Genomic DNA, 26,103 nt, shown 5'->3' on the forward strand with positions numbered 1-26,103 from the left:
GATGTGATTTCTAGATATGCCATGGCCAGAAGCCTTGTAAATATTTAAGAAGAGGAGGTTGAGATAGAAAGAGAAAAGCAACCAAACAAAAACTGAACTATTGCTCTGTAAAGAAAGGATGACAAGAATATGCATTTATCTATAAAAGACATCTGGGTGATCTCTTATTTCTTTCTGGAAAGTGCCAGCTCACATACCTGCAAAGATAAACTGATCTCTGGTTGGAGTTGAATGGGGCTGCCTGGGCTGGGGAGCCACGTGGGTTTGCAGCCTTGTCCTATGAGAACATGTTGCAGATTGAATCAGGATCCCCGTAAAGACCTGTGGGTGTGAACCCATTTGTAGGTAGGAACTTTGGAGATGTTGTTGTTAGTTAAGGTGTGCTTATTTGTGAATAGTGTCTTTGAAGATCCTATTTAGATGAGGCCATGTAGAATCAGGGTGGGCCTTAATCCATATGACTGGAGCACAGGAGCTTGGACTCAAAAGTGGAAAAGAGAAGTCAGAAGAAGCCTGTTTCAGTTTGTTAATGCTATCAGAGTTCAATATATCAGAAGTGGGTTGGCTTTTATAAAGGGATTCTATTAATTTGCAAGTTTACAGTTCTAAGGCCATAAAAATGTCCAAACTAAGGCATCCGAAGAAAGATATCTTGACTCAAGAAAGAATGGGTGACATTCAGCATTTCTCCTTCCACTGGGAAGGCACATGGCGACCTCTGCTAGCTTTCTCTCCTTCTTTCAAACGTCTAGCCTTCTTTCAAACGTCTTCCTTGGGGGTGTTTTCTTTCTGCATCTCTGAATGTCTCTGTTATGTGTCAGCTCTGAAGCTTTTTCCAAAATGGTTCCCTCTTAAAGGACTCCAGTAAGCAACCCCACCTTGAATGGGTGGAGACACATCTCCATGGAAACCACCTAAACAAAGGTCCCGCCCAAATTGAGTGGGTCACATCTCCATGGAAACAGTTTAATCAAAATGATCCCATCCAACAATAATGATTTAACATGGCTTTTCTGAGGTACAGAACAGTTTCAAACCAGCACAAAATCTCGAGAGGAAACAGTGAAGCAGATCGTTCTGAGACAGGGGCAGAGATGCAAGCCGTGGAACCCCAAGAATTGTGACAAGCCAGAACCAGTATGCTACATACTCAGGAGGGAACATACGATTTGGGACTTCTAGCCTCCCAAACTAAGAGACAATAAATTCAGTTGTTTAAGCCAGAGTGGTATTTGTCAGAGCAACCCTGCTAAACAAAGGTGATAAAATCTATTGAGATGCGAAGAAGTTACATAAATATATAAGACTTCATGTATCAATGAAAAGTGCATGATGTGGAAAGTGTTGTGGGTGAATCTGTATTTAGTCGGAACTAGTCTCTGGACAAGTGGCAGTGGGAGTAGTAGATGGAGAAGCAGGAGGAATCGTTTCTTTATCTTCGTTACACTTTGGAGTTCCACACACTGCCTTATTTAATTAAAGGCTTCCACTTCTAAAACTAGTTTGAAAACCATTGCTCTGGTCCAGCCACCTTGCTTTTCAGATGAGGAAATGGAATTCCAGGAAGGTTAAGTGATTTTCCCAAGGTTAATTAGCCATTTACTGACAGAGGGGACAGGAACAGAGGTTCCTGTTTTCCCAGGACAGGGCTCTTCATTAGACATATCATTCTACCTCCGCAGCACAGTGTAAGAAGACAGCATTTCTCAGATTTTAGCATAATCAAAACATGAGAAAAAAATTAAAATACACCTCTAAATCAGCACCTAAATCCGTGAGGTTCTAAAAGCACCTGTCAACAAAAAACAAATTGGCATTTAACTTGGCAAATATATATCCACCCATCCTGTCACTGGAAACAGACTTCAAATTCACTTTCTCTTCATATAATTATGTCAGTTATATATCCATCTTTTTCTTAACCTAACACTTAAAGAGACATTAAATTAAGTTAGAGATTAGAAATTATGTGGTGAACTCAAGGCAAAGATTATTCGCCACAAAAGAAAAGAAGACTAAGTGTAAAGATTGAAGGAAGCAAAAGAATCAGCAGACAGTTATAAATATTAATAAAGATATATTCAATAAAATAGGATTGTTTCAGATAGGAATAAGAAGTCTTACTATCCTTGGTTGATTCTATTTCTGGAGCTACTAGGTGAACTGCTTCCATGGAATACCATTATCCCCAGAGAGGTTACAGTTCCAGATTTAACATGGAAATACTGGAGAATCTTAAAAGAAATCAGTGTTTGGACCAGTTCTAATTCTACTTTGTCATTTCTGGTTTCTTTGATTGTTTGGCAGAGTGCTTTGCTTTAGCTAGTCTTTCTTTCTGGATTTCAAAGCCAAAATACTTTTCTCCTAGCCTTAAAACCAATGATTACAATAACTGTCTTTTTCTAGCTCTTTCCCTAATGAAAAATAATTTTTAAATATTTCTTCTGAAATTCAAGTCTGGATTCCTTCAAAGACATCTTGTCATTCGGGCTTCAGTTCAAACATCACCTCTTAAAGGACACACTGGCTAAAGTTGCCCACCTACCAACTTGCTCCTGTTTTACATTCTAATGGCACCTACTTCTAGCTGCAATTATCTTGTATTTGCATTTGCTTGGCTACTATTTGCTTACATCATTTGAATGTAAGCTCCAAGAAAGTAAGGACTTTAACTAATCAGCCAAGTACTTAGAACCTAAAAAATGCTTCATAAGTATTAACTGAATGAAGGATGCTAGAACCCCTGTGAAACATGAACCGGAAGATTTCTAGGTCCATTAGCTATTACGATTCCAACCCTCCAAATTGGATATGGGCACTTATCTTAAAGAACTGTGAACAGGTTAAGGTTTTGTATAAAAAGAAGTGGGAAACAAAGATGTTAATTTTTTTGGTATTTCAACAGCCACAATTGATCTAAAAATTTCATGTTGCTTTTTGTTTTTGTTTTTGTTTGCACAATAACTTTTACAACTGGGATTGCAAGATTAAGAAATGTTAAGTTTTATTTTCTTCCTGATACAAAGAATTGAGGAAATATTTCACTTGGGAATTCCTTGAGGGCAGGGTCTGATATTTGAAAAATGCAATCTTACCTGTGGCTTCTCTTAACCCTGAGCTTCAGACAGTGCTTTTTGGGTCCTACTTTGCTGCTTGACTTCTACCCATCTGGTCCTTCTCATGCCTAGGATCATCGAGTTTTAGTATGTTGACCTCATAGTTTCTCAAACTTAACAAACATTTTTTCTTCTTCTAAAACCTTCACACTTGTCCCTCTTCTTGGCACACTTCCCAATTTTCTTCCTAGCTAACTCCTAGTTCTTTTGGTTTCAAAACAGCTGTAACCTCCTCCAAGAGACCTTCTCTGATCAGACACCTATCTTCCCCCTTATCTAAGTTAGTCCGCTAGTTATACTCTCTCCTCAGATTCTGTACTTTTCCTTGGCATTTATCACGGTTAACAAACTGCTTTTTAAAAAAATTTGTGTGTATGTGTTTGACATCTGTCTCCTTTTCCAAACTGTGTACTGCAGGAAGGCAAGATTGTGTTTGTTTTGCTATGTTATACCTTCAGCACTTAATTTGGTGCCTGGAACACAGGATATTCTGACTCAATAAATGTTTACTGAATAAATAGAGGCATGAAAGAATAGAATTGATCTGTGTGTCCCTAGCACCTAGTACAGAGTCCAGTGTATTTAATGGACGAAAAAATAGTTGACAACTAAAAGTGAGTTAATGAACAAATGATCCATACAACGTATTTTCTTATCAAAAGTAGAAACCTACTCTCACACACGTCACGCAGTGACCTCTGTTCATTTGCCTTCCAAGTGCCTTCATTCTACTCAACAGAGCCAACTCATTGAGCTACAGTGGGGGGAGAAAATCTACCTAATTGCTTTGTCCATAGAACTCCAAAGCATCAAAATGAAAAATGAGTAATGGAGCCATTCCTCCTTATGTCTTACATCTTTGATATAGGTAATTTAAAAATATTGACTACATTTCTCTTCTCTTTCCTCTAATGGAGGAAACCATTAGAGACGTTACCTTCAAGGGAATTACTTTGGCTCTTAAAATATATAAACTGAACAGGCAAACTCAAGGGGATCGCTATCTATAGATGTGCAGAATTCCATCTCCCTTTTGCAAGCCATTCAAACCCAGAAGTGTGTTTTGATGTTCTGACAGAAGCATCCATAATAACCAACTTTAAACTCCTTTCTGCCACTTTTGTACCCATAAGCATATGACAGAAGTGCATGGTGATGCTTGTTCTATTTATTAGAAAACATATTATGGCTTGAAAACTCTTTTGACTACCAGCCCTCTGATGTGAGAAAAGTAAGTGGCAAAGAGTTTTCTATCATCTTACTCCCATGTGCTAGATAGCTTAATAAGGATAATTGAACATTATATGACTAAGTGTTTGAAGCAAATATCCAGACACATCTCTGAAATAGGTCAATCTAACATTTCCTGTGTTATTTTTATGACAAATATTTGTTCAGCATGAACAAAGAGGATCTGAATCTCTCTAGGTGAGTAATCCTTGTATCAGATGTTTTTTAAAATTATTTATTATTTTTTAATAAAAAAGTTTCCCCTTTTCTACCTCCCCTCTTTCCCTGGTAACCTCTAATCTACTTTCTATCTTGGTGAATTTGCTAGTTCTAATCACCTCTTATAGGTGATAGCATACAATATTTGTCCTTATGTGCCTTTCTTATTGCACTGAGCATAATGTCTTCAAGGTTCTTCCATATTTCAGCATGTTTCAGAATTTCACTCTTTCATATGGCCGAGTGCTATTCCATTGTTTATAAGTACCACACTTTGTTTATCCGTTCATTGGTTGATGGACACTTAAGTTGTTTCCACCTTTTGGCTGTTGTGACTAATGCTGCTATAAACATTGGTGATTGAGACTCTTGTTTTTATTTTCTTTAGATAAATACCTAAAAGTGGAATTTCTGGATCATATGGTAATTCTATATTCAACTTTTTGAAGAAAAGTTCCACAGTGGCTGCATAATTTTACATTCCATTTAAGTGTTCTCTTGACTGGGACTTGGAGGAAGACTCACAGCCATTTTTGCAAGTCTGAGAGCCACCCTTGGAGGTTACAATAAAGAGAGTAGAGGAGGAAATGAGAGTCCTCTTTCCCTTGTGCCAAGCTCATGATTGGAGGGCATGGGCTAAGACCTCCATTGTGGAAGGGGGTTGGATATGAAATTAGATGTATGCAGGAGCCCAGATAACTTAGGGCAGCAGCTTTCATGCTTCAGTAACCATAGTTAATGCCTCAGCAAGGCGGGCCTCTGAGGTAAGATGGCTTTCCCTTTATCTGAAAATACCCTCAGCTTCTGGACACTGTGTGAGGAAATACCCACTCTTTTCTCTGTATTCAATGAGCATGGACTTCCTTATATAAAGAGAATCGTTTTGGCCTTTCTGTTTTTTCCATCACAACTCCATTGGTAGGCTTCTCTTGGTAGAGTCCCTTATGTGGCAAAAAGAAAACAAAATAAGACAACAAATTGAGTTAAGCTAAGAGAAGCCAAGAGCTGAAAACGTTCTTTCTGCAGTCATGCTCACTGATTTCTTCAGCAATGGCTACCTGCCTTCTGAAAACTTGACAATTTTAAAATGTTGCTAAATTGCTTTGTGCATTTATTCCTCAAACCCTCAGTGAAGGCAGCACTGGCTTTCTGTCTCATAGCAACTCTTCTCAAGGTAATGGACCAAAAGTCATTTCCACTTGAAATCCAGTCCATCTAAAGGAATCATATGAGTTGGTTTTTACCTCTCTTTCCTCAGAATAATTCTAAGATCTCCTCTAGCCAGATTGTTAAATTTTCTGTATTTGTTTTTATTTCATTCCATTTTCCTTTCCTCATTGCCCTGAGAATTGAGCATTGCCCTCTCTAAAAGAAATGGGCTTAATGCTAGTTATTATATATTTTTTAATCATTTGCCTTGATAAATAGCTTATAATAGTTGAAGTACACTGACATAGAAAGCACAGAGTTTGATCCAGCGCTGACTAGGTTCACATGTTGACAGGTAGGCAGAGGGAAGATTGGGCAGGAGAGAGGTCATAGAGCCCATCTTTGCAGCTTTCAGGCTATCTGGATTTGTCCAACATAATCTTCAGAGGAAAGGACTCAAATTTGGGATTTGAAAAGCCAGAAACAAATGAGTCCTGAGTAATTTTTTTTCAGAACAGATAGACCTATTTTCAGTTCTTGACCAACCATTTAATATTGGGTTTTGCTACAATGATAGGAGTCTTAGTCTCGGTGTTTTAATGTCCTCCATTTCTGTGATTTTGTTTTCTTCTGTTTAAGTAGATGTCACCCTATGGAACTCACCTCCTCTGTGAACTGAATCACCTGCTATATCTTAAACTGAAGTTTGCTCCTCAGGACCAAAAATCTCTATTGCCTCCTTCTCCCACTTCTTATTCCTACTGAACCCATCCATTATCTTTGATACTGACTGCCTCCTATTCTTTTCTTTGATTATGAGCAGTTTTCTGATTTCATTCTCCTTCCAGGCCGTTATCTGTCACTGCAAAACCATCCTCTAGAATCTCTCCCTTCTTAATTTTTCCCATGTGTAAAGAACCAAACTCCTACTTTGGGCCACATCCACTGTCTACTTCTTTCACTTCCATCCCCGTACTACCCAACAGTAACAGAAAAGGTCAGGAAACTGTGTGGATCAGGCCATCACATTCCTGCTTCTCTTGCTCTCTAAACCGTTGATGTTATAGATCATTCTGTCCTTCTTGATACTTCACCATAATCTTGTGTCATCTCTCCTTCCTAGCTCATTACCACCTCTCCCATCACTTACTTTGTGCATCTTCTGAAGGTTCATCTTCTTAGGATGCATCCCCCAAGACGCTGTCTTTTCCTCTCTTTGCACTCAAGCACTAGCCCTTGGCAACTCCCAAATCTATACCTCCAGACCAAAAGTTTATCTGAGCTCCAGGTCCATAATTCTGTCAGGTCAACTTGATGTCCCACAACTATCTTAACTTCTCTTCCACATTAAGGGTTCCCTATTCTGCAATACCTTAATGCCTAGTTCTTTTTCTCTTTATACCACTGATTATGACTTAATTATTTCTTTACTTTGTCTTTTTTTTTATTGTCTGACCCTCACCCCTGAATAAATGGTTAGTTTCTCTGATACAGGCCCATGATGGCCTTGCTTATCATTATATTCCTGTCACCCAACATGGGCACATAGTTGATACTCAATTAATTAATTGACTGTAGAACAATGATAAAGAGCAGTGTTGGCAAACAGCAGATCATAGGCCAAATCTGTTCAACTGGTGATTCATAAATAAATTTTTACTGGAACACAACCATGCTCATTCATTACATATGGTTAATGGTTGTTTTTAAACTAAAAATATTGGAGTTGAATAGATGCAACAGAGATGGAATGGCCCAAAAAACCTGAAATACTTACTATCTGGTCTTTTACAGAAAAGGTTACCAGAGTACAGAGGAAAAGTATTCACCCAAGGGAGAAAAGGGTAAAGCATGTTAGGCTGTCAGAAAGTCTTCCTGGAAAAGGTGAAACCTAGGTAAGCCTGAATGGATGCAACTAGGAAACCGCAGATTGGGATTGTGGAGAGGGCGAATGATTCAATCAGACAGCTCAAAAATATGCATTTGTTTAGAATTATTCTGGGGCATAAATTACAAGCAGGCAGCAAGAAACATACCTGAAGAGATGGGCAGGGGCCACATTGCTGAGAATGTTTTAATGAGCCTGGGCCTTATCCAATCCTGGGACCCCAACACATGTTATAGATGTTTCCCATATCCTGAAGTCCCCAGCCTCTGTCTATCTTGACATATTCTCTAAAAATAATCTCACTTCCCATTTGCTGAAAAATTTGAGGTGTTACTATTTCTAATCATCAGTGTGCTGGTTTGAAAGAATTTACGTACCCTAGAAAAGCCATATTTTAATCCTGATTCAATCTTGCGGAAGCAGCTGTTTCTTTTAATCCCTATTCAGCACTATAGTTGGAAATTTGATTAGTTATCTCCACAGAGATGATGCGCCACCCATTCCAGGTGGGTCTTGATTAATTTACTGGACTCCTTTAAAAAATGAAACATTTTGGAGAGAGTCCCTTCAGAATGACAAGATAGCCCTGAGAACTAGCAGAACCCATGCAGCCAGAGACCTCTGGAGATGAAGAAAGAAAATGCCCCCAGGGGAGCTTCATGAAAGAAGCCTGAAAAGAAAGCTAGCAGATGTTGCCTTGTTCACCATGTGCTTTTCCAGTTGAGAGAAACCCTGAACTTCATCAACCTTTCTTGAGTGAAGGTAACCCTTGTTTATGCCTTAATTTGGATATTTTTATAGACCTGCTTTAATCTGGACATTCTTACAGCCTTAAAACTGTAAACTTACAATGAAACAAATTCCCCTTTTTAAAAGCCATTCCGTTTCAGGTATATTGCTTTCTAGCAGCTAGAAAACGAGAACAATCAGCTTTTCAGAATTTCTGTTTTCACACTGTTTGTTCTATTATCCTTGATTTAGGCAAAAACATTTCTCATATGTTGAGTTTGACTCCATCCTCATCTATTTTTTATATCCTGTTCTCCTTCCCTTCCCACCCCCCCCCGCCTCCTTCCCTTTACTCTGTCCCATTCTGCCACTTTGTCCACCTTGACCTTCAGCATCTTACTCTCCCCTGACTGCCCCCGTTCTGAGCATTCCTCTTCTTGACTGGCCCCATCTTCTTCTACCATGATGGACATGTCCTTGTTTCCCCAGTTCTCCCCTGTCTCTCCACTGTCCCTGGATGAGCTCACTCCCTTTCCCAGTTTCAACTGTCATCTCTCTTCAAATAATCCAAAGTCTAAATTTCCAGCCATTTCCGTTCTCTGTTAAGGTTAGTGTAAATTGGTATAATCTTTTTGGAGGGCATTTTGGCAATGCTTACAAAATTTAAGTATTTCTACTTTTGATGCTGTTATTGTTTGTCTAAGAATTTTTTTGGTACATGTATTTATGAGTGCAGAAAATATATGTATAAAAACAGTACTTGCACATTGTTTATGAGATCCCCAAATTGGAAACAATATAAATGCCTAAAATAGGAAGGCACTTAAATAAATACGAATTAGTGGAACACTGAACATCCATTTAAAAAGTAAGGCCTATTTTTAATGTGCTGATTTGAAAAGATGTACACTGTAAGTGGAAAAAATTGTCAAAATTGATGTATTTAATCTTGTTCCCTCCCAAGTTTCAGACTCATATGTTCCATTTCTTGCTTTGACATCTCCACTTAGAGGGCCCTGTAAAATTTTAAACTCTATATTCTTTAAAGGAAGTTATCTTCTACTGTCAAATGAGAAATTCTCTGAATTCCCCTATTTCTGCTACTGATACCATCATCATCTCAGTCATTCTGGCATTCAACTTCGGAATAGTCTTTAACCCCTTCCTTTCCTTGCCCAACACTGTGGATCATTCATCAAAGTCCTTTGATTCCTCCTTTGCAAAGAATTTTGAAAACATTCCTTATTTCTCTTAATAATCATCATCACTGTCTTGTGTTGCTTTCTCAGGACTGCTGTCTCTTCCAAGAGTCTTCTCTTCTCTCCCTGACTGTTTGTCTGCACACTGATGCCAAATTAATCGTGTTAGTTTGCAAGTTGCCAGAATGCGATATACCAGAACTAGAACAATTTTTAACAAGGGGAATTTAATAAGTTACAAGTTCACAGTTCTAAGGATGTGAAAGTGTACAAATTAAGGCACCAACAAGAGGTTACCTTCACTCAACAAAGGCCAATTGGTCAGGAACATCTCATTCAGCTGGGTAGTCATGTGGCCGGCATCTGCTTGTCCCTTTCTCCTGGGCTCACTTGTTTTCAGTTTCTGTCTGTGTGGGGTTCCTTACTGTGCTTCTCCAGGGCTGGCTTTCATCTCTTGGCTTCCCTTGGCTCTCTCCAGGTTCAAGCTTGCTTAATATCTCATGGTGACATCTGCTGGGCTCTAAGTACCTCCAAACATCTATGTCTCTATACGCTGAAGCAACTGTTCTCCAAGTGTCCACATCTGCTCTATCAGCTCTGTGACTTCTGTTGTTTATGACTCTGTCTAAAACAGTTCCTCTTTTAAAGGAATTTAAAAGGATTTAAATTATTTAAAGGATTCAAATAAACAAGTGAAGACCCAACTGGAATGGGTGGAGTCATGTCTCCACCTAGTCAAAGGTCACACCCATAATTGGGTGTATCACATCTCCATGGAGATTACCTAAAACTTCTACATGCAATATTGAATCAGGATTAAAAGAATTGATTGCTCCCACAAGACTGGATCAGGATTAAAACGTGGCTTTTCTAGGGCACATACTGCTTTCAAACCAGCTCATTAATCATACCAAAATATTTATTTGATGATGTCACCCACTGATAAGCTTTTAATGGTCTTACCTTACATATTATCTTACGTAGTGTCTCTAAGGCTCTTATTAACAACTCTTCACAGGTTAGACTCTTTCATTCCAAGTTTATCTCCTTACAAGTACCAAACTTTTTCAGCTGGATTAATCATACAAAGCATCTTCTCTGACCATGATGGAATAAAGCTGAAAATTAACAACACATGGAAAATTGGAAAATGCATGCATATATTGAATTAAATAACACCCTCTTAAACAATTAAAGGATCAAAGAAAAATTTGCAAGGAAAGTCAGTAAATATGTTGAGAAGAATGAAAACAAGAACACAACATATCAAAATTTACGGGATGCACAAAGGCAGTGCTGAGAGGGAAATTTATAGCCCTAAATGCTTACATTAAAAAAAGAGCTAATGAGGGTACACAGGTGGTTCAGTGGTAGAATGCTCGCCTTTCATGCAGGAGACCCAGGTTTGATTTCCAGACCATGCACTCCCCCAAAAAAAACCTGATGAAAGATCTAACTGCACAGTTGGAGGGACAAAAGAAAAATAGCAAACTTACCATAATAAAAGCAAAAAGAAAGAAAAAACAAAGATTAGAGTAGAAATATTGATACTGAGAATTAAAAAATGGAGATAATTAACAAAGCAAAAAGTTGGTTCTTCAAAAAGATGATTAAAATTGGCAAACCTTTAGCTAGACTTAGGTAGAAAAAAGAAAGAGGGTGCAAATAAATAAAATCTGAAATGAGGGGGGTATTACTACTGACCCAAGAGGAATAAAAAGGATCACAAGAGAATTCCTTGTATGTTCCAAAATTATACAACCTAGATGAAATGGGCAATGCCCTATAAAAACATGAACAACATACACTAACTCTAGAAGATAGAGAAGACCTCAACAGACCAATTACAATGAAAGAGATGGAATCAGTCATCCAAAACCTCCCGACAAAGAGAAGCCCAGGAATGGATGGCTTCACAGGTGAATTCTACTAGTCATTCCAAGAAAAACTAATATCAATCATGCTCAAACTCTTTCAAGAAAGTGAAGAGAAGGGAAACCACCTAACTCATTCTATGGGGTCAACATCACCCTAAAACAAAGGCAAATAAAGATACAAGAAAAAAATGAAAAAACCAATTTCTCTTATGAATATAGATGTGAAAATCTTGAGCAAAATACTCATGACTCTAATCCACCAGCACATCAAAAGAGTTATACACCAAGAACAAGTGGGATTTATCCAAAGTATGCAACGGTGATTCAACATAAGAAAACCAATTAATGTAATAAACCACATCAGCAAAATGAAGGGTAAAATCACACCATCATCTCAATTGTTGCAGAAAAGGCATTTCACAAAATCCAGCACCCTTTCTGGATAAAAACACTTAGAACACTGTTAGTAGAAGGAAACCGCCTCATAATGATAAAGGGAAACTAGGACAAATCCACAGCTAACATCATCCTCAATGGTGAAAGACTGAAAGCTTTCCCTCTAAGATTTGAAACACGACAAGGATGCCCACTGTCACCACTGTTATTCAACATAATAGTAGAAGTTCTAGCCAAAGCAAATATCAAGAAAAGGAAATAAAAGTCATCCAAATTAGGAAGGAAGAAGTAAAACTTTCACTATTGTCAAGTGACATGATCCTATATAGAAAGTGCCTCCAAAATTAACAAAGCTACTAGAGCTAGTATTTAGCAAAGTGACAGGTACAAGATCAACATGCCAAACTCAGTAGTGTTTCTATATACCAGTAATGAGCAAGCTTAGGAGTAATCAAGGAAAAAAAAATCTATTTACAACAGCAACTAAAAGAAACAAATTTAACCAAGGATGTGAATGACTTGTACAAAGAAAGCTACAAAACATTGCTAAAAGAAATCAAAGCAGACCTAAATAAATAAATGGAAAAACAGTCCATGTTCATGGATTGGAAGAGTAAATATTGTTAATATATTTGTGCTGGTTTGAAACTGTTTTGTACCCCAGAAAAACCATGTTCTTTAATCCTCATTCCATGTAATTGGGTGGGATCTTTTGACTAAGTTGTTTCCATGGAGATGTGACCCACCCAATAGTGGGTGTAACATTTTGATTAGGTGGTTTCCATGGAGATTTGTCTCCACCCATTCAAGGTGGGGGCTTACTGGAGCCCTTTTAGAGGAAACTATGAGAAAGACAGAAAAGGACACAGAAACTCAGGGAAGAAAAGCCACAGATGGAGCAGCCAGAAGCTGAAAGCAACTAAACCTGGGAAAGAAAGACCAGCCCGCACAGCTATGGGCTTTTCAATAACAGAAGAGTCCCAGATTGCAGGACCACCGATGATACCTTACTTGAACACTCTCACAGCCTCAAAACTGTATGCATGTGTGTCTATGTTTACAAAGATTGCTTTCCTTCTCTTGACCAAGCTGCCAGCCTTGCGTACTGCTAAACCACTCCCTACCCCATCCTGGCTACCTTGAAACTGATCTTGAAGCTGTGGCACTGCAAGAAAAAAAACAAAAGACAGCTTTGAACACTAACTATTCTATATATAAAATGTGCCCCCAATTTCCTGCCCTGGCTGCCTGGGTGCCTGAGATGCCTTAAATGGGCAGTTCCATTGCTCCTTACTTCTCTCTTCCAGCCTTGCTGATTAGGGGTGGCTTTATTACTCCTAAGGAAAATATTCTAAACCAAGTAGTCCTAATTACGACCTCAGTAAAACCCTCACCCACCTCAGCAGTCAACCCCCTTATCCAGAGCTTTTCCTCTGACCACTCCCGGACATTTAAAAGCTTGCCATCTTTCATTTCCATGGAGTTGCTTCTATTATCTCTCCCCTGGTATAGCAGCCCCTGTGAATAAAGTCATCCTTGTCTGTTTTTTTTGTTTTGTTTTTTTAAAAAAGAGGGAACCATTTTGGAAAATGCTTCAGAGCAGACAAAGGTCTCCATAGACCTTTGGAGATGAAAGAAAATGCCCCTGGGGAAGATGTTTGAAATGAGAAGCCAGAGACCCCAGCAGATGCCAACTACATGACTTCCCAGCTGACAGAAGTGTTGTGGACATGTCAACCTTTCCTGAATCAAGGTATCTTTCCTTAGATGCCTTTTTTTTTGGACATTTTATATCCTTAGAACTGTAAACTTGCAACTTAATAATTCCTTTCTTAAGAGCCACTCCATTTCTGGTATATTGCATTCTGGCAGCCCTAACAAACCAAAACAATGTCAACTCTAACCAAAATTATTTGTAGATTAAATGTGATCTCCATAAAAATTCCAACAGCTTATCTTGCAGAAATAGAAAAGCCAATTATCAAATGTATCTAGAAGTGTAAGATACCCTGGATAGCCATAAACATCTTCAAAAGAAGAACGAAGTTGGAGGACTCACATTTCCTGACTTTAAAGCTTATCACAAAGCTACAGTAGTTAAAACAGTATGGTACTAGCATGAGGATAAACATATCAATCAATTGAATAGAACTGAGTGTTCAGAAATAGGTCCTCACATGTATGGCCAATTGATTTTTAACAAGACTACCAAATCCACTCAATTGGAAAAGAACAGTCTTTTCAACATGGTACTGAGATAACTGGTTATCCATATTCAAAAGAATGAAAACCACTATCTAACACCACAAACAGAAATTAACTCAAAATGGATCAAAGACCTAAATATAAGAACCAGAACATAAAAACTTCTAGAATAAAATGTAGGGAAGCATCTTCAGGATCTTGTGTTAGGCAATGGCTTCTTAGGCTTTACACCCAAAGCATAAGCAATGAAAGAAAAAAATAAATAAATTGGACCCCTTCAAAATTAAAAATTTTTGTCCATTGAAGGACTTCATCAAAAAAGTGAAAAAACAACCTACTCAATGGGAGAAATATTTGGAAACCACCAATTCAATAAAGATTTAATGTCTAGAATATATAAAGAAATTCTACAACTCAACAATAAAAAGACAAGGAACTCAATTTAAAAATAGGCAAAAGACTTAAATAGATTTTTTTTCAAAGAGGGTATACAAATGGCTGAAAAGCACATGAAATGATGCTCAATATCACTAGCTATTAGGCAAATAGAAATCAAAGCCAAATATCATTTCACATGACTAAATGGCTACTATTAAGAAAATGGAAAATTACAAGTGTTTGAGAGGATGTGTAGAAATAGGAACACTCATTCATTGCTGGTGGAAGTGTAAAACAGTGCCACTAATGTGAAAGATAGTTTGGCAGTTCCTTAGGAAACTAAATATAGAATTACCACATAGCCCAGCAACCTTACTACTAGGTTACTAGATAACCCTGTGACCCTGTTCTTTTATACATAAAAGAATTGAAAGGAAGGACTCAACCATAATATTTGCACACAGATGTTCATGATGGCATTATTCACAATTGCCAAATATGGAAGCAACCCAAGTGTCCATGAACCAATAAATGGATAAACAAAATGTGTTATATACATACAGTGGAATATTATTCAGCCATAAGAAGGAATGAAGTCCTGATTGTATGCTACAACCTGGGTGAAACTTGAAGACATTATGCTGAGTGAAATAAGCTACACCAAAAAAGCAAATATTGTATGATCCCACTGATATGAACTAAATATAATAAGCAAACTCATAGAATTAGAATCTAGAATATAGGTTAACAGGGAATAATTTGGGAGTAGAGAATAAGGAGTTGATGCTTAATTTGTCCAGAATTTCTATTCAGGTTGATTGTAAAGATTTGGAAATGGATGGTAGTGATGGTAGCACATTATTGAATGAGTAATTAATTGTGCTGAATTATGTATGTGAGTGTGGTTGAAAGGGAAAGCTTAGCATCATGTATGTCACTAGATTGAAAGTTAGAAGATAAAACATGAGACTGTATAACACAGTGAACCCTGTTGCAGATGATGGACTAGGGCTAATTGTACAAGTATAAGAATGTTCTTTCATGAATTATAAGAAATGCATAACACTAATACAAAGTATTAATAGTAGTGTGGTATATGGGGAAAATACATCTAATATTACTACAGACTATAGCTAATAGTACTATTTTAATATTCTTTCATCAGTTGTAACAAAGGTACCACATTAATGCAAAATGCCAACAGTAGGAGGTATATGGGAGTGCTGTATTTTTTATATGATTTATTTAAACCTATAAGTTCTCTAATTAAAAATTAATAATTTTTTAAAAGGTAAGGAGATTTCTCTAAATTAAAAGAGACATACAGCTGATTATATTATATGTACTGTGTTTGGATACTCATTAGAATAAAAAGCTATAAAACACTGAGACACAATTGAGATTTGAAATATAGATAATATTAACCATATTGTGGAGGTAACTTCATTTTCTTTTATAATATTACAGGAATCTGGTAGATAAATGTCCTTATTATTAAGAGTCACACTGAAATAAAAACAAGCAAGTTTCATCTGCTTGTAACCACACCCAAAGTCCTTTCCTGGACTTAATTCCTTGCCCCTGCCTCTACCTTGGGAATTATTGATGACCCCTTCAGCTTATTTGAAACAATGGGCTTGAGTAGGGGGTATTTGAAACAATAGGCATGACCTGATCTTTGCCACAAGAATGAGTTTCTTTGTAAACTGAAAAGTCTTCCTGATACTCAAAAAGAATATGCTCAAGTCCATCTTCAATTTTATCTCTTAATATTTTGTGACCAGAAGCGGTTGGCCTTACCAATGTATAAGGTCTTTCCTCTTCGATTTTCTTTCATTCCTTTCCACCTCTGCTTGAAAAGGATTTCATTCTTATTTGAGCTCACCTCTTTCTTATAATACCTTTCCAAAGGCAAGCTATGGTATCCACGACACTGGCTATGAAAACCTGTCCCCGGGTGCCTGGTCTGCCTTCCAAGTTATTTCAGAATGCAGTTGTACGGAGCTCTCCAGCCATCCAGCTTGCTGTGTCTGCTTCCTTGATGCCTGACACCAGGGTGCTGGGCATTTTGTATGGCAATACTTCAATTCTAGTCCCAATTTTTGTATTAATCCATATGTAAGTTCACTGTGGCAACAACTCCCAAATCCCAATTATTTCCTCTTCAACTTATGGTTCAACATGGATTATTCTTTCTATTCTATATGCTCATTCAGGTATAGAGAATTTAAATAATGGTTCAAGGTCACTTGTAAATAGTGGCATCAGGATTTGAACGCAGGTTGTCTGACTGTGGTCTTAACCACTGACCTCTCAAGTTATCCACTATGCAATGCAGCCACTCAAATTTTGCATCTTTCAAGATATATCGCTTGTCCATCTTCAGCATTTTCTTCCACACTTAAGATAGTATATGTGTAGAGGGGTTTTGCAGCTTTGAAGATACAGAAGAGCTTTGCTAAAATTCAGTGTATGACTATAGAATTTAAAGAGCATATTGACTTGTCACGTTTTTTTTCCTAATTGTTTTGCACTTTTTTAAGGACAGCTAAAGTAAATACATGTCTTATGTTGACCTCCCTGGTTTTGAGTTTCCATTTACCAAATCCTTTTACACAGACAGGATACAAAGTAACTTTACATCTCTTAAGAGATATTCTTAAAAGTAAACAAGTGCAGTTATGGTCTGAACACCTTCCTCAGAGCTCTGTATTTCCCATGTGGAGTTATAGGTACCAGGATTTCTGAAAAATAGGCTTTAATTTCTATAGCAAAGAAGCTTCCAGGACATGCCATGTGTAAATGCTCCTTCAAGTCCTGTTCTTTTCACCATAATTTAAGATAAACATACTTCATTTGAAGAAGATACGAAGTAGAGCAAGTTCCCCCACTAGGGAATTGAAAACCAGTCTGGTAGGTAATGCTCAGTAAATCCCAGAGTGATTTCAATAGTGAATAAAAAAGTATTTGCAAAGTTCCTGTGCTGATTTGAATCTATAGTGGACCCCGGAAAAATCATGTCCTTTAATCCTCATTCAATATTGCTAAGTGGGAGCATTTTGACTGTTCCCTTGGAGATGTGACCCATTCAATTGTGGGTGGTAACTTTTGATTAGATGATTCCCACGGAGCTGTGTCTCCACCCATTGAAGGTGGAGTTGCTTATTGGAATCCTTTAAAAGAGGAAACATTTTGGGAGAATCCCTTTTGGTAAAGCCACCAGAAAGCCACCAGATGCCGCCATGTTCACCATGTGCCCTTCCAGCTGAGAGAGAAACATTGAACATCATTGGCCTTCTTGAACCAAGGTATCTTTCTCTGGATGCCTTTGATTGAAAATTTACATAGACTTGTTTTAATTGGGACATTTTCTTGGCCTTAGAACTGTAAACTAGCAACTTATTAATTTCCCCTTTTAAAACCATTCCATTTCTGGTATATTACATTCTGGCAGCTAGCAAACTAGAACAGTCCCCTTGGGGAAATGGTGAGAAAGGGGGAAAATTCACCTTCCCCAAGTGGAGAATTCCTGATATTCTCACAAGCAGTGGAGACAAACAAAGCAATAAGCTGAGCCCTCAATCTTGGGGTTTGTTCATATGAAACTTAACCCCACAAAGGACAGGCAAAGCCTACTTAAAATTAGGCCTCAGAGTCACACCCAAGAAAACCTCTTTTGTTGCTCAGATGTGGCTTCTCTCAGCCAACATGACAAGCAAACTCACTGCCCTCCCCCTTTCTACGTGGGACATGACTCCCAGGGGTGTGGACCTTCCTGGCAATGTGGGACAGAAATCCTAGAATGAGCTGGGACTCAGCATTAAGGGATTGAGAAAACCTTCTTGACCAAAAGGGGGAAGAGGGAAATGAGACAAAATAAAGTGTCAATGGCTGAGAGACAGAGTCAAGAGGTTATCCTGGAGGTTATTCTTATGCATTATAGAGATATCACCTTTTTAGTTAAGGTATAGTGGAAAGGCTGAAGCGAACTGCCTGAAACTGTAGAGCTGTGTTCCAGTAGTCATGTTTCTTGAAGATGATTGTATAATGATATAGCTTTCTCAATATGACTGTGTGATTGTGAAAACCTTGTGTCTGATGCTTCTTTTATCTATCTTATCGACAGATGAGTAAAACATATAGATTAAAAATAAATAAATAATAGGGCAACAAATGTTAAAATAAATTTAGTAAGTTGAAATGCTGGTGATCAGTGAACGGGAGGGGGAGGGGATGTGGTATGTACGAATTTTTTTTCTTTTTATTTCTTTTTCTGGATTGATGCAAATGTTCTGAGAGGTGATCGTGGTGAAGAATATACAACTACAGGATGATATTGTGAGTTATTGATTATACACCAAGAATGGAATGATTGTATGGTAAGAATGTTCGTGTTTGTATGTTGTTATGTTTAAAAAATATTAAAAAAATAAAATAAAGTAACATAATTACTAACTTTGCTTATTTTAAGCCCCGCAAAAAAAGAAAAGAAAAGAAAAACAGTCTGGTGGACTTCGTGAAGAAGTTCATCTTTGCAGGCTGCCCCGTTTCACAGTGGAAGTCAGAGGCTGCTCTGCTTGCTACACTACTTTTGATCTATGCCTGAAACTGTGCTCCCTTTAAAATTAAACCTCCCCCTGCCCCATAGCCCACGTGCTTCTAAGGCTCTGGAATACCTCATGGACTAAGACTGATCCTGCCTTCTTATAGAGGTGTTACCTCCTGACTCTTAGTAATCACCCCATTTCTGATGCTGTCGGTTTACCCATTCCCTCTGAAGTGGATTAAATACTCTATTCTGATTTGCCCTTGAAGTTGGTATAGAATATGATGACAGGACTTTGACAGTGAAGCCCTGACCACAATGTATCATAGCCTCAGTAGACAGATGAACGGTTCCTTTGTGTTGGGTAGATGGCAAGTGCCTGTGCATTCTCCAAAGTCCACCTAGGTCTTGGCCTGACAAGTTACCTGCACACTAGCTCACGTGGCAAGCTTTGTGACCTTGAGATAATCATGTCGTAGGCCCACATATCCCTTGTAATCATCCAGTCGTTTGGATTCTGACAACATTCTAATGACTTACCAAAAGCATCACAGGGCTTTCAAAGTATGTACTTGTAAATTTTTAAGTGGATGAATAATGGATTCTCTGTGGATGGGCTGAGGTGATGAGACCAAGTGAGTTTTTCCCACTGAAAGGGATAATGAGTTCACTGCTTCAAAAATGTGTAACTTCACCAAATAGTCCAGTAGTCCTCCAGGGTCAGACTTGTACCATCAAGCCAGGAAGCTCTTCTGCTCTCCCGTAGGTAGACTCCAGAGGACTCAATCATTATGTCGCTATGACTAGTAGTCAATCTGTGCCTCTCATGTGCCCTGAACAAAAACCACAGTGAGAGCTGAATTGAGAGTTCCAGAACCTGGCATCACTGAGAGCACAGGCTCCTGCCCCTCATGTGTGCTGAAGAGCAAGCAGTCTACAAGGAATAATCACTGGCTGGGAATTAATAGGATATCCATGAAAGGAGGCTGAGAGAATTACACTCTCTTGCTGGAAGAGTTAAGAACAAGCTCCTCTTGGGAAAACGTGGGTGACTATTCAAAAGGGACCAGAAGAAAAGAAAATTAAGATTCCACTTTCTCAGTTTCTGCACTGAACTTTTGCTCACAGCAGGTGAACAAACTCTGCCTCCCACACTGAAGGATCCCCCCTGCCGCTGTGCAGTCTGTTAAGTCAACAGAGACTTTATACTGAGAAAGGAACATTTCTCTATTTTGGCTATGAGTTGTTATTTTTAAAGCTTCATCCTCCAAGCATTTTCCCCTAGCCTTGTTTATTTTTTCACTAGAAAGAAAATGTGCTGCTTAAAAAAAAATAATTCAACTACATGACAAGAAAAACCCACTTCTAGAACGCTTTCCCCTCTTAGTGCCAACTAACTCTTCAGTGGGACTGCCCTCTCATTCCCCTATTGAACCAGATAGCTTTTAAAGTTTCCCTTCAGCTTCTAGAGATAGTCCATGTGTCCAGATTTCCACAGTCAAAGCAAAATGCACGGTCTCAAAACATTTTCTGGATTCTTCTGGTAAAAAGGCTGATTCCTCACAACATGTGTGTCTGTATGTCAATGTTTCTATAGCTGATCCGTAAAATAGCCCCTACTTTGGGCTGGGCACTTTTCTAAGCACTTTGCATTAAAACTCATTTGATTTTATGTAAAATATCAGGACCACTGCTTCAAGATTGATACAGGTTAAGTTTGGGGAGACTGCCCTAAGATGTAAAAGGTTTCTTTCTCTACTTTTTGTGGGGAAGGTGTCCTGTTGTATCACACCTGTCTTGTCATGGCCTGTTTTGACCCTTTTCTGGAACTCTTTTCCACAAGGTTGAAGCCTTTCTTCTCTGGGCCCTCCCGTCCAGCTCTAGGCCTGTGGTATAATAGGCCCCCAATAAATTGTGCCGAATAAATAAAAGTAGAGCAAAGAAGGAAGACAGAGAGTAAGAACATGTTATTGCTGGGATTTCTTCTCCTGGTGGGTGAGCAGTGTGGTTTGACTTAACGTTTTTGAATCTTAATTCCCTCACTTGGAAAGTAGGAATAATAATACTAACTTTGAAGGAAAGTTGTAAGAAGTAAATGAATGTATCAGAGTACCTAGCACACTTCAAGTCAGTGAGAAAAAGATGGTTTACTCCACAAACCAGTTAATAAAACTAATTAGCCAACTGGAAAAAATATTAAGCAGAATCCCTATCTTGCAGTCCACCCCAAAGTAAACCCCAAAGGATGGTTGTGCAACTCTATGAACATACTGCAATCCATCGAATTATACATTGTTAAAGGGGGAGTTATATGAATAAATGTAAATTTTTATAGGAATAAAAAATTATATCTGTAAAGTTTTTATAAAAGTACATCCCTGTGGTTCAGAGATTTAACCATTAAAGCATGGAACTGCACTAGGAGGAAACGTAAAATAATTTTTATATGTTATTGTTACGGGATAACGTTTACAAACAAAATAAACTATTCAAACGCCAAAAATAAAAGGTTTAGTAAATTTGTTTACCTAAAAATTTAATGTATTTCCAAAAGAAAATGCCAGAAACAAAATCAAAAGAAAAACCGACAACCCATGAGAAAAACATTAAAAACATATATGACAAAGTACTAATTACTATAAAATGTGTGCTCTTAAGAATCATATGAAAATGACCAATAATTCAAGGAAAAACAATAGGCAAAAGACAAGGGCAAGCAGCTCAGAGAAAGAGCTTATACCAAGGCATTTTCTTATTCCTGAAAGAACAAGCTTTCAGGAAGCCACATTTGAACTATCAAAATTAAAAATATTTAAATTCTCTAGCAATTCCACTTATTCCATACATATCTATATTTGTGCCTGATAAAAAAAAAAGGTACTTATTGCATAATTGTTTGTCACAGCAAAATACTTAGAAACAAACTAGTGGTATCTTAGTCAAGGTTCTCCAGAGAAACAGAATGAACAGGATATATGTTAAGAGATTTATTAGAAAGAACAGGGGACTGGCAATTCCAACCTCTGTAGGCAGACTGGAAACTCTGATACAAGTGATGTTGAAGCCCTAAGTTAGAATTCTCCGCGGGAAGATGGCTGGCTGAAAATTCCTGCAAAAGCCAATGCCTAAGTTGAGGCAAAAGTTCTTCTGACCTCTGAAACACTCAGTTCTGGGTTTTAGACGTCCAATTGATTGGATAAGGATACTGCCCACCTTGCTGAGGGTAATCTCCTTTGTTGATTGTAGATGCAAATCCCATCTCCAAAATATCTTCACAACAATAAGTGGGTCGATGTTTGACCAAACCATTGAATACCATAGTCTAGCCAAGTTGACACATGAAATCAACCATCACAAGTGGTTAAATAAAATATAGCATTTTGTTAGATGAAAAATTATATAGTTATTAAAAATAACAGCTGATGAAAGGCTCCAAGATATATTAGTTAAAAAATCAAGGTGGCAAATAATGTGTTTCGTGTTCAGGCTTTAAATATTTGTATATTCTACAATATATGTTTGCTCCTTCCTGACCCCCTCAAATGCATCAGGCTCCAAATTCAACTTAAGAAAAATTAAACGAATGAATTTTTTGTGTGTGTATTATCTCAGTTAGTTTTCATGATGATCCTATGGAAACTATGGAATGAAAATACCTTGTCATTTGAAAATATTACATGTTAAGAATCTTTGGCTTTGTTTAGTTAATAATTTTACCTCCTCATGTCAAATCCTTGATGCCAAAGCAGTGTGGTACAGAGAAAAGCCTAAAAGTCTAATGATGGTGTAGGACATCCTTCCTCATTCTGACTATGTCAGAATCTCAAATATAGTAGCAGATCAATAAGCATTTATTAGAAAACTCATTTACCCAAATTTTAGGCAGTTTTGAGTACTCATAGGTTAAATAACTCAATTTTATCATGACAGACTTTAGGATTAGGCAGTACATCCCTTCTAAGAGTTCAGAATGAAAATATTTTATTGACAGAAAATACATACAAAGATATGTATGTATCTTGGTCTTGCCTTCTAGAATTCAAATGAACATTTGTCCCATGGAAAGGAGGGTCTTCTTTGTTACAGATCTGGAGCCAGTAGAGTTTTATGATTATGAATCTTACCATGTCTTGTGGAAGCTTTTCTCTCCTTTAATACAATTTGTTGTTGTTGTTGTGCTTCCACAGAAATCAAGGGAAATGTGTAGAAGGCATGGTGGAGATCTTTGACATGCTGCTAGCTACATCATCTCGGTTCCGTATGATGAATCTCCAGGGAGAGGAGTTTGTGTGCCTCAAATCCATCATCTTGCTTAATTCTGGTGAGTAGATAACATGGGTGAATTGAATGCCAGGCTGCTGGAAGAAATATTTGTTATTTGTAAATCTCCACCAGATGCAATCTACAGGCCATAAAGGCAGAATGTCATAAACTGAAACGAACAGCGGACACATTTAACATAACTTATTGTCATTGTAAATTACTTATGGAGCTGGAACTGCACTGGTCAGATACCATGAATGAGAAATGAAAACCGGGCATTAGATCAAATGGCTTTCTTGCTGGAATATTTGCCTTCTTTCACATGTACAGGGGTTGTTTCCATTAAAATAGTATATGTATACAGACCTGTGCCTGTTGATAGCTCTGTACACATCAGAAAGTAAGTCAGCTGTCCCTGTGAAGAAATTGTGACCAATTCTAAGGGCTGAATCACAAGGAAAGAGGCATGTTTGAGACAGACCATGTTTCTGGCCCAAATTGATTAGATTAAAAATACAGTTGGTTGAGAGACAGAAAATCCTGTTTCTAAAACTAGGGGAAAAGAATGCAGTAAATTGGTCTAGCTGAAAGAGCATTTTTCAATTTGGTCTATGGAGTCTAATTCTACTGCCCCCTCCTATTTATTCATTTTAGAAAGCTAAGAGCGGCATCTGTTTTTTTGTAGTGAGGTTGGCTGTTGTATAAAGAGTCACTCCAGGTCACCCAGATGGAAACCGTGGCTCAGCCTAAAATAGCACCCTGACTTTTTACAGACTCCTCTGTGTTTGGACCTAAGCACTATCTGGACAGTCTGAGGAACCCATAGCTCAATAATCAATTGCAAACTTCACAGTGAACACCCTATCCTGAACCTCGGCCCGCCACCCCTGCTTCACACCCCATCCTGCATCTCATATTGAGATCATACTGATTTTGAAACCCTAGGTCTCAGATAGTTCCTTACACATTAAATACAATCTCAGTATTGGCCATATACATAGACATGCAGCCCACCAGGACTTCCTTCTCTTTTCAGATGGATTTGCCTCTTTCTGATGAATGCTGACCCCTTCCCACCCCTCCTAAGCTTCTCCAGCATGGAGACAAACAATTTGCCATTTCTCCTCCCCGCCACTGTTTGTAACATATATCATGTAATGCTTATCACAGTAATCACTCTCACTTATCAACCGATAAATGGAAATCTGTACTATGACACTAGACAAGGACTGAATCACAGAATGAAGTTGCATGAAAAATAACCCCATCTACACTAAGGAAGTGATTACCACTCCATTCAACTTTCTGGTCCCACTCACATGCATTGTGCTTTTCATTTTAGCCGTTTGTCCTGTACATAGAAGGGTCCAGGTCCCACAATAGTTCTTTATTAGAGGAGCGTTCTGGGAGCAGTGCCACTCGGCTGCACGGTGCCAGGTCCTGAGCCAGTTGTTCTGTGGCGGCAGGCTGGCACACGCTGGCAGGTCCATGTAGGCGACCTGCTAACTTCGGAGAAATCAGGGCCTATCAAGTGTTGGGACTTTGTTCCCACTTTAACCAGGAAATGATACCCTCTTTGGAAAGTGAAATTATCCAGGAGTTGCATAATCAACACAAATGGATGCTCTGAGTTGGAGGATCCAAGATATTTCCTTTAGATCCATATAGCATTTTCCAGCTTACTGTTCTGTTAATGATATAGGGTATTTCTTCAATATTACCCATAAAAGGCAAGACTTCTGCCATCGAAATATTGGATTCTTAAACCCAGGTTTTTTAAAGTGAAGGTGGAGGGAATCCTTTTAGCCTTCACACACTTAAAAATTGCTCACTAAAAGTTGGCATCATAACCTCAGAACTGCTATTTCTCACTGCAGGGCTTGGCTTTCTTTCCTCTGACCCCTTCTCACACCAGTAAAATTTTTCTGCCCTGTCTTGCTTCTTCATGTTTCTCTTAGGAGCTTCTGGAAGCTTTCTTGCTCTTGAGGGGTTGGAACACATTCTTTTGTAAATATATGCACTCTATCCTGACTTTGTTTATGGTGTTTTCTTTTTATTAAGAGATACCGAGGCGACAGACCACTTGCCTTTTCCATCAAGGACAGCACTGCTGGTTCTTAAGATCAGTAACAAAATAGAAACCATCTCTCAACCCTGTAAAAAATGAAACAGATCTTTTCACTACAAAAGTGTTTCAGAAAAACAGATGTACTGCAGAGCACAGCTCCCGGTGTGTCCAATTCTTCCAGAAAATCAAAATCAAACCGGATAATACCCTGGAGCACAAAGATAGAGGAGTGGGAACCTTCTTCTGAGAAAAAATTTCTGGGAAGGTTACCATAATCAACAATATTCTCCACCCCCCCACCCCACCCCACCCCCCCCCCCCGACAATCAGAGATAAGAGCTTTTTTAAAAGCCCAACAAAGATCTGGGTCAACTTTTTGCCTATCATAAGACAAATGACGAAATGACTGCTAGACTAGGAATCTCTGGCAGAATCCTAAATGGAAATGATTCAGGAATCCTGAGCTAGAAGATGCTCTTCTGATCCTTGGGGAAATAAGACTTCAGTGGGCAGAAGCACCTTAGTTCTGTGTGGTGCCCCTGCAGTCAGGGTTGGGGGAGGCTCTGCCCTGCCTTTGGGGCAGAGACACAATGGGAGCCAAAAGGTTATGGTGAGGTCCTGCTAGAAATGTCTTTCTGGAAGCCTTGAGAGGGTCTTCTACATGCTAAAATTTCCGTGGGAAGCCCTCTTCACAGCTGTTGGGAGTGGAAGTATTCTCATCATTTCTGCCCATTTAGGATACTTTTACTGTACTTGCCTAGAATCAACCATAGAGCAAACACTGTTTTTCCATTCCACACCAAAGGACAGAGGCATCCCAGGTAATCCAAAGATGCCTTA

The 26,103-nt window shown here is 38.4% G+C and overlaps 1 protein-coding gene across 5 annotated transcripts in view; it reads left to right on the forward strand.

Moving 5' to 3' along the window:
• The window catches only part of ESR1 (estrogen receptor 1), a 438,840-nt gene that overhangs the window by 379,501 nt on the left and 33,236 nt on the right, over positions 1 to 26,103 (forward strand). For all 5 annotated transcript variants that reach the window (XM_077149286.1, XM_077149288.1, XM_077149284.1 and 2 more), the window contains one exon: positions 23,120 to 23,253. In XM_077149286.1, coding sequence (XP_077005401.1) covers positions 23,120 to 23,253 — 134 coding nt within the window. The remainder of the gene's footprint in view (positions 1 to 23,119; positions 23,254 to 26,103) is intronic.

The sequence above is a fragment of the Tamandua tetradactyla genome, chromosome 2, assembly GCF_023851605.1.
Source record: "Tamandua tetradactyla isolate mTamTet1 chromosome 2, mTamTet1.pri, whole genome shotgun sequence".
Taxonomy (NCBI): Eukaryota; Metazoa; Chordata; class Mammalia; order Pilosa; family Myrmecophagidae; genus Tamandua; species Tamandua tetradactyla.